This window comes from Oncorhynchus mykiss, chromosome 4, assembly GCF_057628025.1.
Source record: "Oncorhynchus mykiss isolate SJ-2025 chromosome 4, ASM5762802v1, whole genome shotgun sequence".
NCBI lineage: Eukaryota > Metazoa > Chordata > Actinopteri > Salmoniformes > Salmonidae > Oncorhynchus > Oncorhynchus mykiss.
The window spans coordinates 62,019,636-62,034,347 of NC_143025.1; the positions used below are offsets into that span (position 1 = coordinate 62,019,636).

The 14,712-nt window shown below is 43.3% G+C and overlaps 1 protein-coding gene across 1 annotated transcript in view; it reads right to left on the minus strand.

Annotated features, from left to right (window-relative positions):
* Positions 1 to 14,712, minus strand: part of rngtt (RNA guanylyltransferase and 5'-phosphatase) — a 146,838-nt gene that overhangs the window by 43,758 nt on the left and 88,368 nt on the right. The window contains exon 13 of the mRNA XM_021600224.3: positions 4,587 to 4,655. Coding sequence (XP_021455899.1) covers positions 4,587 to 4,655 — 69 coding nt within the window. The remainder of the gene's footprint in view (positions 1 to 4,586; positions 4,656 to 14,712) is intronic.

Here is a 14,712-nt window from a genome sequence, read left to right on the forward strand (position 1 = left end):
AAAAAGTGTTTAGCATCCCCAGTGGCTCTTCAAGTATGGGAGAGGATATTCTCCACTCCTGGCCTGCTCTCCAGGCACCATCACATGAGCCTGAAGCCACAGACTGGCCAAATTCGTGTTTCTAAAAATGAATTCAAAGGCACTAAGTAATTTTTTGTTAAATGTTTTATTTAATTCTGAGTCAGGCTATATGCGTAAGTTAAAGACTATAATGATTTAATACCACGAAAAAGTCATTTAAATGCTTATTGCTTTATGTCCCTACCAGCCTATTGTGTCGCACACGCAAATGGTTCACAATGTATTTATTTGTTGGCTTTAGTCTTGAAATAATAGAGCCTAAATAATTAATTTACGTTCTTTCTTAGGCTCCCTGTCTGGCTCCTGACCTATTTAGAGTGTTTATATGCTGTTTAATATGACATGTAGCCTATTTGAAATTGTTTGCTTTTTACATTCACCTTTTCATGTTTATTCAAATACTTTTAATTCAAATCCATATAGTTTGCTTTCAATAATTCAAAACCAAATGGTAGGTCCAGGTAGTCACAAAAATAGATGGATGTTGGTTAAATTGTGAATTTAATGAATGGAGCGAATTTGGAGCGGAAGCGCGGAGCAGTTTTTAGCGGAGAGGTTGGAAAGTACCTGGAGTGACATGAGCGAGACTTCCAGCTCACATACTCTGGCCTCTACGGTCTTCTCCTTCTAAATGTTAGCGTGGTGAACAAGCTGTGGCTCGGGTGGCTTAAGTCCTTGATGATCTTCTTGGCCTTCCTGTGACACCGGGTGCTGTAGACACCTGGAGGGCAGGCAGTGTGCCCTCTGGAGAGCCATGTGGTCGCTTACGGTGAAATTGATACAGCCCGAAAAGATGCTCTCAATGGCGCATCTGTAGATGTTAGTGAAGTTCTTAGGGGCGAAGCCGAATCTGTTCAGCCTCCTGAAGTTGAAGAGGCGTTGTTGCACCTTCACCACGCTCTTTGTATGAAGGGACCATTTCAAGTTGTTAGTGATGTGCACAATGAGGAACTTGGAAGCTTTTGACCCTCTCCACTATAGCTCTGTCGATGTGGATGGGGGCGTGCTTTCTCTGCTGTCTCCTGTAGTCCACAATCAGCTCCTTTGTTTTGTTGACGTTGAGGGAAAGTATTTTCCTGACACCACTCCGCCAGGGCTCTTATCGTTGTTGGTAATAAGGCCTACCACTACTGTGTCGTCAGCAAACTTGATGATTGAGTTGGAGACGCGCGTGACTTCACAGTCATGGGTGAACAGGGAGTACAGGAGGGGGCTGAGCACGCACCCCTGTGGGGCCTGCATGTTCAAATCATCGTGGCGGAGGTGTTGTTGCCTACCTTCACCACTTGGGGTCGGCCCGTCAGGAAGTCTAGGACCTAGTTGCACAGGGAGGAATTCAGACCCAGAGCCCTGAGATTAGTGATGAGCTTGGAGGGTACTATGGCGTTGGAAGGCTGAGCTGTAGTCAATGAACAGCATTCTTACGTAAGTATTTCTCTAGTCCAGGTAGGATAGGGCAGTGAGCAGTGCAATGGCGATTGCATGGTACGTGGATCTGTTGGGGCGATATGCGAATTGTAGTGGTCTAGTGAATCGGGTAAGGTGGCGATGATATGGTCCTTTACTTGCCGCTCAAAGCACTTCATGATGACAGCAGTGAGTGTTTACTCACGTCGGCCCCTTCACTGTGAACGTCGCTGTTGGTTTGAGGAGGGAGGAAGGTCATTCAGCGACATTATCCGGCCTGGCAGCCTCTCCTCCAGCAAGCCTATAGACAGCTCGGCCATTTCGGGTCCTACAATCAGACCACCACATAAGCGTACAAACCTCGAAAAAGGCCAGTATGCATCCAATCCGCCTCTTAGTCAGAGCTGAGAACTTATCAGGTGCACCCCATCAGTCACAGAGGGCACTCTGACCCTCAGCTAGGCTACAACAATGCAAGCATCACAAACATTGGGTATACAGACAGAGGCTTAAGCTGTGTTCCAAAAGGCACACTATTCCCTACACAGTGAGCTACTTTTAAAGAGGGCCCATACGGCTCAGGTCAAAACTACTGCACTATGTGAGGAATAGGGTGCGATTTGGGACACAACCTTATTGTGGGAGCCAGGCAGGGCTAGGCTATTTCTACAGACGAAAAGTCAATGATGGCTCCCAAACATATTCTTTATTCTATGTTTATTTAAATGTGGAACATATTGTGCCCGAGGGCTTTCTCAGCACAGTACCTAATGTAGCTAACGTGTTTTTTTAATAAATACAGCCATAAATTACAACAATGTACACTCCAGCCTTTAATAGCAAAAAGATATACACCGAAAATGGACCGTAATTAGTATTTTCCACACAGCCCCTACTTACTCCTAAAGTGGGGCTTACACTCCAAAGCCAATCATAAAAAGGGCTTCTGAGAAAATGGAAGAATTTCCAAGCCAGAACTGTTCAAAAAATATGCGAGGATCATCGATCAATGGAATTGTTATGAGGGAGAACAAGAAGGGTAAGAACAAAGTGGGAAAGAGGCAAACACGGTGGCTGCGTAACAAATGGCACCCTATATAGTGGACTACTTTTGAGTCCTATGCGCCATGGTCAAAGGTAGTGCACTATAATGGAAATAGGGTGACATTTGGGAGCATCCAATGTACCCGGCTATAATGGGGGAACAGGAAATTACCACTGTGATATTAATAACATAAAACGACACATCAATTAGCTCCCCTGAAAGAGACGCCTATTCCCGTCAGAGAGCCAGCCACTCTGAGTTCCGGTGGAGTGCGGGGCTGCTGCAGCCGCGCCAAACCTGCACTCTGCAGCCTAATTTCATTCCCAGCCCAGCACACCCAGGAAACTGGCTCCTGCTACCTGACAGCTACTGAGCTTTTCATATTCTTCAATCATTATTTCTAAAATTACAGAGCGACGCAAAACCAAAACTGTTCACGGCGAGGAGGGGGGATGCAAACCAAAATAATGAGTTGTAGACGCTGGGGGAAAGTTCTGAATTAACCCAGGTGAGTGATCTCAGGCTGCTGCTTGCTTTCAGACAAAATAGACTGACTTAAATGGCTAGTGCTATTATCGAGGCAAAACTTGATTCCTTGATGCACAGTCACTTGAGTGAGAATCCAATCTGACAACTTGGATCATAAGAAAAAGCCATGGCCATTGTTTTGCCCATAGGGAACTGACAACAGGAGTTGAAAAGCTGTTTTCTTCTAGCAGGTGCATGGCTGGACAAGCTCTCTCTCCAGCCCAAAGAAGGAATATAAATATTTCACCTGTGAACTAACAACTGATCGAATGAACATTCATATCAAGGGATATAGGCAAACAGGTTGGATTTTTAGGTGGAATCCAAATATACCCTCATTTCCTAGTTAGGGGAAAGGTTCTACGTATTTTACTTCCCTTCTATGCCTGTCTATTGATCCGTGTTGTCTTTGTCAAATAGTCCCATCTCCTGGTTTGGCTATTTCAGTGATGATCAATCACTTTCTTGTTGCTACTCAATGATTTACAGCTGGAACAGGGACATGAAATCAATATTGTAACACACAGACATAAGGAAGAAGACAAGGCTCCTGATGGCAAATAAATGAGAACTCAGAGAGGAGGTCAGGGCAAAACAGCCCTCAACACAAGAAAGGGAAAAGTAGTTAAGCTAACTAAAGCACAGACTGAGTAAAGCATATTTTTTACTAGAATAAAATGTCTAACACCTGTGGCGCCAAACTAGAGAATTCGTGAAGGTAGTACCCCGACAGTATTTGGAAGAGACAGGGTTGATGCACGTCGCACAATGTGCAGCATCAGAGAGAAGACGTTGAGTCAGATCGGAATAGCAACTTGTATGTAAAACACTCTGCCTCCCCGCGCCCAATCAATCTGAACGTCTGCAGGTGTGCACAGCTGCACACCACTTCTGATTCTACTTACCTCCACCACATATCTCTCTCTAAATGCCACCCCTTCCGTTACGCTGTGCAGACACTATCGGTTATCTGAGGTGATGTTGTGCTAATTAATTTACTATGTACAGAGCCATGTTGCATCTCTCCAGAGAAAAACACGTCTCTGCAAACTATCCAAATAGGGGACACTGTCCCTCCTTGAGGGAGGCAGATGATGTAAGTCCACAATTCATTCCCCATATAAGGGTAATCTTCCCCGGGACCGCTGCTGTAATAATATCATCACAACATTGTAAGAGTAGTGTTGGTAGAGAAGGCTATTTCCCACCAACACAAAGCAGAGATGGCCTTCCTACCTTGACCCTTTCACAGTGCTGACAGTGGCTGTTCCACACGTGTCTGACCTGTGGACTGTGTGAGTGCAGTTTTGGGCATCCCTTCCTTCACAGTGACAGGAGGGCAGGTAGAGGTGACTGACCAAGAGTGAGCCCAACAAATAACCTTCTCCAGAAACCTGAGGCGGTGTCCTACCCCGCTGCCTTATTATTAGAGGGAGGTCGATGAAAACTTGGTGCTGCTGTGCAATTAGCCTGTAGACATAACCCAGTGCTTTGACACAAATAACAGTGTTTAAGACAGACTCACCCCGCAAGGCTGGAAGATAAGGCCGTCGACTTCATGGCTGACCTGGGACGTGAAGCTGCCTTCCAGGAGCTGGAAAACCACAACAGGAGATATCATCAGCAACAGGACAGACAGACAGTTACTGTACAGCAAGGAATGGAAATAACAAGCTGGAGTCTGGTTAATAGAATGACATCTATATCCTCCTATAAGCTCACACAAAATAACCATGGATTGCATCCCAAAAGGCACCCTATTACCTTTATAGTGCACTACTTTTGACCAGAGCCCTATTGGCCATCTTGTCAAAAGTAGTGCGGTATAGGGTATAGGGTGCCATTTGGGACGACACCATGGTTTCTATTATAAGACAGAAAAGCAATCCTTGTAGAACTATGCTGGAGGCTCTCTTTTCCACCCACCAATCTATCAATATACAGTAACGCACAATGTATTGTCTATCGTGTTACTGTATCAGTATCAAGCACTCATCTCAGTGATTGATATCACATCAATCAAGCTGGAAACATCAATGCACAGTTGCACACCATTTGACAGTTTAGGCTTAGGTTAATGACCGAAATATCACAGACCACATAAATAATTAGGCTCATGATGGCAGGAAAAGATAGGCTTGTTCAGCTCCTCGATTAAGGATGACAGATGTTCAGCGAAAGACAATCTACAGTACCATATTGGCTGAGGCATCCCCAGGAGAGGAGACTTAGATAGGCTACTGTAAAAGCTATATTCATCTGAGATTAAGCTGTACTACATAATCAGCTAGCGGAATATGGTCTTCAAATAAAGACAGCCAAGAGCAGAACATTTAGAGTGGTATAAGTTAGGCGTTAAAGCTCAGGGCCAGAGAGTTTAGTTTAAGATTTATGGTCACAACAGAATTTGCATTGGAAATCTTCAGTACAGACCCTATGTTCCTCCAGGAACAAAGAGGACTAACATTCTTGCTAAGATTTACCTTGAAGTACTAATATGACCATGGCTTACATTATAGAGTAAGCATATAGCCTAAACTCAAAATGAATCGTGCAGTTGGGAATATGACCTAATAGTCTAAGGCTTTGTATCCTGAGGATGAGAAGCACCCAGTCCATGTTGAATCAAACACTGTGGGGATGAATCTAAGTACAGAAATGACACTGGCTGACAACAAAGACAAGTCTGCACAATACTGCTAAGTCTCACGCTGAAAACCGTGACAACAATTGCAGAACATTTGAACCAAAATAAAAGTTTTGGTCACAGGTTTGCATGTGTTAAAGCAGGTGAAGCGAAATGCTTTTGTTACTAGCTCCAACGGTGCAGTAGAATGGCTAGCAACAAATATAATTTAAAAAAAATAATAATCACAATCCAAAGTAGATAGTGTCTTCAGAAATGATTCATACTCCTTGACTTATTCCACATATTGTTACAGCCTTATTATACACACAATACCCCATAATTACAAAGCAAAAACAGGTTTTAGACATTTTTTGCAAAAAATAAAAAACAGAAATACCTTATTTACACAAGTATTCAGACCCTTTGTTTTGAGATTCAAAATTGAACTGAGGTACATCCTGTTTTCATTAATCATCCTTGAGATGTTTCTACAACTTGATCGGAGTCTACCTGTTGTAAATTCAATTGATTGGACATGATTTGGAAAGGCACACACCTGTCTATGTAAGGCCCCACAGTTGACTGCACATGTCAGAGCAAAAACCAAGCTATGAGGTCGAAGGAATTGTCCGTAGAGCTCCGAGACAGATCTCGAGAAGGGTACCAAAAAAATTGTGCAGCATTGAAGGTGCCCAACAACACAGTGGCTTCCACCATTCTTAAATGGAAGACGTTTGGAACCACCAAGATTCTTCTTAGAGCTGGCTGCCCGGCCAAACTTGAGCAATCGGGGGAGAAGGGCCTTGGTCAGGGAGGTGAACAAGAACCCGATGGTCACTCTGACAGAGCTCCAGAGTTCATCTTTGGAGATGGGAGAACCTTCCAGAAGGACAACCATCTCTACAGCACTCAACCAAAATCAGGGCTTTATGGTAGAGTGACCAGATGGAAGCCACTCCTCAGTAAAAGGCACATGACAGCACTCTTGGACTTGCCAAAAGGCACCTAAATGACTCTCAGCCCATGAGAAACAAGATTCGGCCTCCTGGGTGGCGCAGAGGTTAAAGGCGCTGTACTGCAGCGCCAGCTGTGCCACCAGATACTCTGGGTTCGTGCCCAGGCTCTGTCGTAACCGGCCGTGACCGGGAGGTTCGTGGGGCGACGCACAATTGGCCTAGCGTCGTCCGGGTTAGGGAGGGCTTGGCCGGTAGGGATATCGTTGTCTCATCGCGCACCAGCGACTCCTGTGGCGGGCCGGGCGCAGTGCACGCTAACCAAGGTTGCCAGGAGCACGGTGTTTCCTCCGACACATTGGTGCGGCTGGCTTGGATGCGCGCTGTGTTAAGAAGCAGTGCGGCTTAGTTGGGTTGTGTATCGGAGGACGCATGACTTTCAACCTTCGTCTCTCCCGAGCCCGTATGGGAGTTGTGGTGATGAGACAATTGGATACCATGAAATTGGGTGAAAAAGGGGGTTAAAAAAAAAGAAGAAAAAAAAAGAAAGAGAAACAAGATCTGATGAAACCAAGATTCAAATCTTTGGCCTGAATGCCAAGAGCCACATCTGGAGGAAACCTAGCACCATCCCTACGGTGAAGCATGGAGGTGGCAGCATCATACTGTGGGGAAGTTTTTCAGCGGCAGGGACTGGGAAACTAGTCAGGATCGAGGCAAAGATGAACGGAGCAAAGTGTAGAGAGATTCTTTATGAAAACCTTCTCCAGAGCGCTCAGCACCTCATACTGGGGTGAAGGTTCACCTTCCAAGAGGACAAAGACAGTAAGCACACAGCCAAGACAACGCAGGAGTGTCTTTGGGACAAATCTCTGAATGTCCTTGTGAGTGGCCCAGCCAGAGCCCGGACTTGAACTCGATCGAACATCTCTGGAGAGGCCTGAAAATAGCTGTGCAGCAACGCTCTCCATCCAACTTGACAGCGCTTGAGAGGATTTGCAGAGAAGAATGGGAGAAACTCCCCAAATACAGGTGTGCCAAGCTTGTAGTGTCATACCCAAGAAGACTCGAGGCTGTAATCACTGCTAACGGTGCTTCAACAAAGTACTGATTAAAGGGTCTGAATACTTATGTAAATGTGATATTTCAGAGTTTTATTTATAAAACATTAGAACAAAATTATAAAAACCTGTTTTTACTTTGTCATTATCGGGTATTGTGTGAAGATTGATGAGAAGAAAAAAACAAACAATCAAATTGTAGATAGCCGGCTAGTGATGGCTGTTCAACAGTCTGATGGCCTGGTGATAGAAGCTGTTTCTCAGTCTTTCGGCCTCTGTCTGCTAGATGGTAGCAGAGTGAACAGCCTGTGCTCGGGTGGCTGAGGTCCTTAATTATCTTCTTGGCCTTCCTTGGACAGAGTACTGTAAATGTCCTGGGAGGTCAGGCAGTGTGCCACCGGTGATGCGTTGGGCTGACCACACCAACCTCTGGAGAGCCATGAGGTAGCGTAGCGGGTGGTGCAGTTGCCTTACCAGGCGGTGATGCTGCTCGACAGAAGGCTCTCAAAAAGGTGCATCTGTAGAAGATCCACAATCAGCTGTTTCACTGTGTGGCCTAATATAAAAGAGCGGAGTTGGAGCTGCCTGTGGCGACATGCAGGCTGGCTGTATTATTATTAGTGATGTTGGCCCTGATGCGGAGGTAGCAGCAAGCTGGGGCCCTGTGGTAAAAAGCCTAGAGGAGGAAGGGAGGGACGCAAGCAGCCAGCCAGGCTGTTCAACAGAGGCACAGACAGCTGCCAGATGGGAGAGACAGATACAGCCCAAAGCTAGGCGTAGGGGCATCAGGGAGCAGGTATTAATATGAATATGCAGTTTATTGGGATGAATCTTATCCTGGAGGCAGAGCGATTTCTACTAGATGGGCCAGTGGCAAAGTAAAAATGTGCAATATATTGTAAAAATTCATTTTCGGTCTTAATTTGAAGTTAGGCATAAGGTTAGCAGTGCGGTTAATGTTCGGCTTAAAGTTAGGTTTAGGTTTAAAATAAGATTGTATGACTTTGTGAATGTGCCAGCTAGTGACTACCCTACAGAGCTGTCTGCAGTACAGAGGCTGCAGTACATGAGTCATCCCAATAAATACCAATCTGCTATTAATATGGGCACTGTACAGCAGCCTCAAAGTACGAATAAACTCAACTCACAGTTCAGTTCATTCATTCATCTTTCCAGTGGTGTAAAGCACTTATGTAGAAGGACAAAAATGTTCCAATTCACACAATTATCAAGAGAACAACCCTGGTCAGCCATACTGCCTCTGATCTGGCGGACTTACTAAACACACATGCTTAATATGTAAATTATGTTTTGAGTGTTGGAGACAGCCCATGGCTATCCGTAAAAAATAAATAACTAACCAAATGAAATGGTGCCGTCTGGTTTGCTTAATACAGTGGGGAGAACAAGTATTTGATAACCTGCAAAATCGGCAGTGTTTCCTACTTACAAAGCATGTAGACGTCTGTCATTTTTATCATATGTACACTTCAACTATGAGACAGAACCTAAAACAAAAATCCAGAAAATCACATTGTATGATTTTTAAGTAATTAATTTGCATTTATTGCATGACATAAGTATTTGATACATCAAAAAAGCAGAAATTAATATTTGGTACAGAAACCTTTGTTTGCAATTACAGAGATCATACGTTTCCTGTAGTTCTTGACCAGGTTTGCACACACTGCAGCAGGGATTTTGGCCCACTCCTCCATACAGACCTTCTCCAGATCCTTCAGGTTTCAGGGCTGTCGCTGGGCAACACGGACTTTCAGCTCCCTCCAAAGATGTTCTATTGGGTTCAGGTCTGGAGACTGGCTAGGCCACTCCAGGACCTTGAGATGCTTCTTACGGAGCCACTCCTTAGTGGCTGTGTGTTTCGGGTCGCTGTCATGCTGGAAGACCCAGCCACGACACATCTTCAATGCTCTTACTGAGGGAAGGAGGTTGTTGGCCAAGATCTCGCGATACATGGCCCCATCCATCCTCCCCTTAATACAGTGCAGTCGTCCTGTCCCCTCTGCAGAAAAGCATCCCCAAAGAATGATGTTTCCACCTCCATGCTTCACGGTTGGGATGGTGTTCTTGGGGTTGTACACATCTTTCTTCTTTCTCCAAACACGGCAAGTGGAATTTAGACCAAAAAGCTCTATTTTTGTCTCATCAGACCACATGACCTTCTCCCATTCCTCCTCTGGATCATCCAGATGGTCATTGGTAAACTTCAGACGGGCCTTGACATGCGCTGGCTTGAGCAGGGGGACCTTGCGTACGCTGCAGGATTTTAATCCATGACGGCGTAGTGTGTTACTAATGGTTCTTTGAGACTGTGGTCCCAGCTCTCTTCAGGTCATTGACCAGGTCCTGCCGTGTAGTTCTGGGCTGATCCCTCACCTTCCTCATGATCATTGATGCCCCACGAGGTGAGATCTTGCATGGAGCCCCAGACCGAGGGTGATTGACCGTCATCTTGAACTCCTTCCATTTTCTAATAATTGCTCCAACAGTTGTTGCCTTCTCACCAAGCTGCTTGCCTATTGTCCTTGTGCAGGTCTACAATTGTATCCCTGATGTCCTTACAAAGCTCACTGGTCTTGGCCATTTTGCAGAGGTTGGAGTCTGTTTGATTGAGTGTGTGGACAGGTGTCTTTTATACAGGTAACGAGTTCAAACAGGTGCAGTTAATACAGGTAATGATTGGAGAACAGGAGGGCTTCTTAAAGAAAAACGAACAGGTCTGTGAGAGACGGAATTCTTACTGGTTGGTAGGTAATCAAATACTTATGTTGTGCAATAAAATGCAAATTAATTACTTAAAAATCATACAATGTGATTTTCAGGATTTGTATTTTAGATTCCGTCTCTCACAGTTGAAGTGTACCTATGATAAAAATTACAGACCTCTACATGCTTTGTAAGTAGGAAAACCTGCAAAATCGGCAGTGTATCAAATACTTGTTCTCCCCACTGTATATAGATTTTTAAAAAAGTATTTAATACTTATAATTTTGATACTTGAGTATATTTTAGCAATTACATTTACTTTTGATACTTAAGTATAAGTAAAACCAAATACGCTCAGACTTTTACTCAAGTAGTATTTTACTGGGTGACTTATTTTTCCTTTTCTATTAAAGGTATCTTTACTTTTACTCAAGTATGAAAATTGGGTACTTTTTCCACCACTGATTCTTTCTTTCAGACAAGTCAGACAGACAAAGTACCCTGCATGCAAACACTACCATTGTTGTGAACAAACAACTACATTTACATGTCCATAAATAACAGTGAAATATAAATTAAAGTGGAGTTCAATTTCATTGCCATGGCAGCTCATCATATACTCATTATCTATGCAAACAGCATTTTACTCAAACACAGAACAAATGCTGAAAACAGTCGAAAATGCGTGACACATTTCAAAATGTCACCACGGGTGGTGGTAGCAATGCAACGTGGCTGCTAAAATATCTCCAAATGTCACATTGCAGTCTCTTTACAACAACCAGAGCGTGAATTAATGCCAACGTAAGTCATGAAAACAACCAAGAGATGAACAACAAAGGAAGATCATAAGAGTCCTTCTTGCCACTCTTTCGTATCCATAGTTTTACAATCTCAATGGTTTACAAACAATTAGCCAGGAGTTATTTTTCTCCATGTGCCATAAGTGCTATAACATGAGTAGTAAACGGGATAACGGACAAAAAATGCCATTGCTCCTCTATAAGTACAGTCCTGCATTAGCCAGAAGGCAGGTTAAGGTATCATATCCACTAGGAGAGAGAGGAGACGGAGCTGAAATACAAACAGCATTATACAAGGCAGGAACATAACAACAATCATATTAATACAGAACTGTCATCACTGTATCAAACTTGCCGAGTGACTGGAGTCAGTGACACTTAGTCATCATGTCTAATCATGGAGAATGAAGAGTCTTTCTCTCTGTATTGTCAGAATCTGACATTTAAGTTAGATTAGGCTGTGTGCATGGTACAAGAGCCTGTAGCTAGGAGACAGAGGTACTTCAGATGGCGCTTCTGCACTCTGAAGTCAGGAGGAGGAATGAGAAGAAAGGAGAGAGGTCGTTCCACCTCAAAAAGCACAAGAGGATTGAGACACCCACCATCTCAGATCGTTCTGAGATCATTTCTGTACTTAGAAACAGATAACATTAGCATTTCTTCAACAATATTTTGTTGAAATATAATTTTATTTCTGATAAATTAAGTCAATTGATTGCACCCAAATTGGCAATTTTAAATTATAGGATTCATATAATATTAAATAAACGTAGTACACAACATCTGATTTGGATCCCAAAAAAATCTAACAATGAGTAAGACTGAGCATTCCAAAGAAAGGGTCAAAAGCCACACACGGGCCCCCCACGCCGATCCCAACCCATCAAACAAGTATACAGTATCAGTTCTCTGTTTGACGAGTAGTATGGAGCTGCGGATCAGAGTATTGTTTCTTCATCCTATGTAAAGCATTCTCAATTAATTTGGTGATGTTTTTTCCCCTGTTCAGAGAAAGTCATTGAAGTTGTTAGGTTTATGTCCCATCCTACATCCTGACATTACTAGGTTCTGTCCACTACAGGGTGCTGCTCCTGCTTTTAGTTGACTCTTTTTTAAGAATCCCCCCACCCCCTCAATGTTAAATGGATAGTTCACCCAAATTACAAAATGACATATTGGTTTCCTTAGCCTGTAAGCAGTCTATGGACAAGGTACGACAGCAAACCATGCTTTGATTTTGTTTACCTGGCCACTATTTCGAAGGTACCATTGACTTACATTGGATTTGTGCAACAAATGCTACAAAGTTAGCATTTGAAACAGTGGCCAGGTAAACATAACCAAAACATGGGTTGCTGTCATACCTTTTCAATAGACTGCTTACAGGCTAAGGAAACCAAAATTAAATGTTCTAATGTGGGTGATTAAAAAAGAATAAATCACCTAATAGCCGGAACAGCACCATCTAGTGGTCAGGTGGTAATATAAGGATGTAGGATCAGGATGGGAAATAAACTGAACTTCAATTACTAATTTCTGACAAAAAAAAAAAAAAATTCAGAGAATGCATTACATAAGATGAAGAAACAACACTCCAAGCCGCAGCTCCATATTACTTGTCAAACATAGTGAACTGATATTGTATATTCATTGTTGTGTTGGGATTGGCAATGGAAGTCGGTTGGTGGCTTTGAACCATTTCTTTGGAATCCTCATGTCTTACTCATTGTTAAAAAAAAATTGCATGTCCAAATCAGATGTTATGTACCATCTTTATTGAATATTAAATGAATCCTATCATTAAAAAAATCCCAATTTGGGTGCAATCAATTAGCTTAATTTCTCAAATCAAATTATATTTCAACAAAATAATGTTGCAGGTATGCTAATCTTACCGTTTCTAACTACAGAAACGATTTCAGAACAATCTGAAAGGGTGGGTGTCATGGCTTGCTGAAATGACATGGAACAACACAGATGAGCGGAAAGGTGAGATTAAGAGGCTGTCAACAAGCGGCATAAGCCGAGGCACAGTCAACACGTAGGAAATGTGAGGTATCCGCTTATTACTTAGAAACAATGTTTCATCACAATGGAGCTAAACACACAACAGACCTGTACCAGCCAGATTTCTTTATCGTGAGGCGCGATTGACTTCGGGAGTCAAATTCTCAAATGTCAAACACCGTTAAGATGCAAAGAATGCTTTAGGGGGAAATAATGAAATAAGCCTCTATCAGAATGGCTGCTCGGTGGCTAAGTGGTGAAGACCTGCCAATTGCCACAGTTGGAAAATTAGATAAAGTAGTGGTAATGGTTCCTTCAGCTGGCAGTAGATAACCCGAGACAGTATTTGACAGTGACTATTACCACTAAAGAGAAGCATCAGGGCAACCTGGAATGGAATAATAGTGAGTCATTCCGGTTCCATACTGAAGTTCTACTTTCCATATAAAGAATGCAATTATTCTGCTTCCAGCCAGACAAAAAATAACTGCTGTTGTCTTTATGATGCAACTCTATGTAGGAGGAACACCGGTCTATCTGGAGTTCCCTTTCAGTTCTTTGACACCATAGTACACCCACCACCTCCAATGCATCTCCAAGCCATCTGAGAGAGAGATTGAAAGAGGGAGACAGGGATAGGTGAACACAGGGTGAGGAAAGATGAGCCAAGGGAGACCTACACCGACGCACCCACCTCCAGAGGAAGTTCCCTTGGAGCTATGGTTGCTTGGAAGCTACAGAGAGGGGGCCGCAGCCCAGCAGCCCAGGCTTTCATGCTAAACCTGTTAAGGCAGGATTCACAAAGCCTTCGCCTGGAAGGCCTGCAGAGAAGATGAAATCACACAGTCCTATTAGGAGATCTATCAGGCTTCCACAGGAGACGTCAAGCGGAAGGAGGGATTAACTACTGTACCTGATGACTAGCGTTGCACTCGACGGAGAGACAAAAGGTAAAATGGAGTACCCATCTTCATGCCATGGTGATGGAATGGAAGTCAGTGTATTTTTATCCCCTACAATTGAACGTCAAGGTTACATTTCACATAGTGGCACAGTAATGAATCATAGTTGGGTCGGAGAAGGGCTGAGTAACATTAAAACAACAACAAGCATGCCATCCTCCCTGCAATCTTTTTTGTTGTTGTGTGGGTAGATCAGCTTTAATATTGCAGATAGATTGTAGCTTCCATCAATTAAATTGTCTGCATCACTTCCAATCACCCATATATTTTTTGGTGAAACGGTTCACAAAACTCACAGTTCGGTACGGTACAGTGGTGTCACGGTTCGGTATGGTTTCGATACATCGACAAAATAAATGCCTGAGAAATATGTCATTTGTATTTAGATTTTCCATTATTATAATAGTAAACATGGGTAGCTTGAATTCCCAGGAGCATATGGAAACAAAGGGACAACAAAAAACATGAAATAAAATAGTCATTTAAAAACAGAACTTCAACAAGAGTGC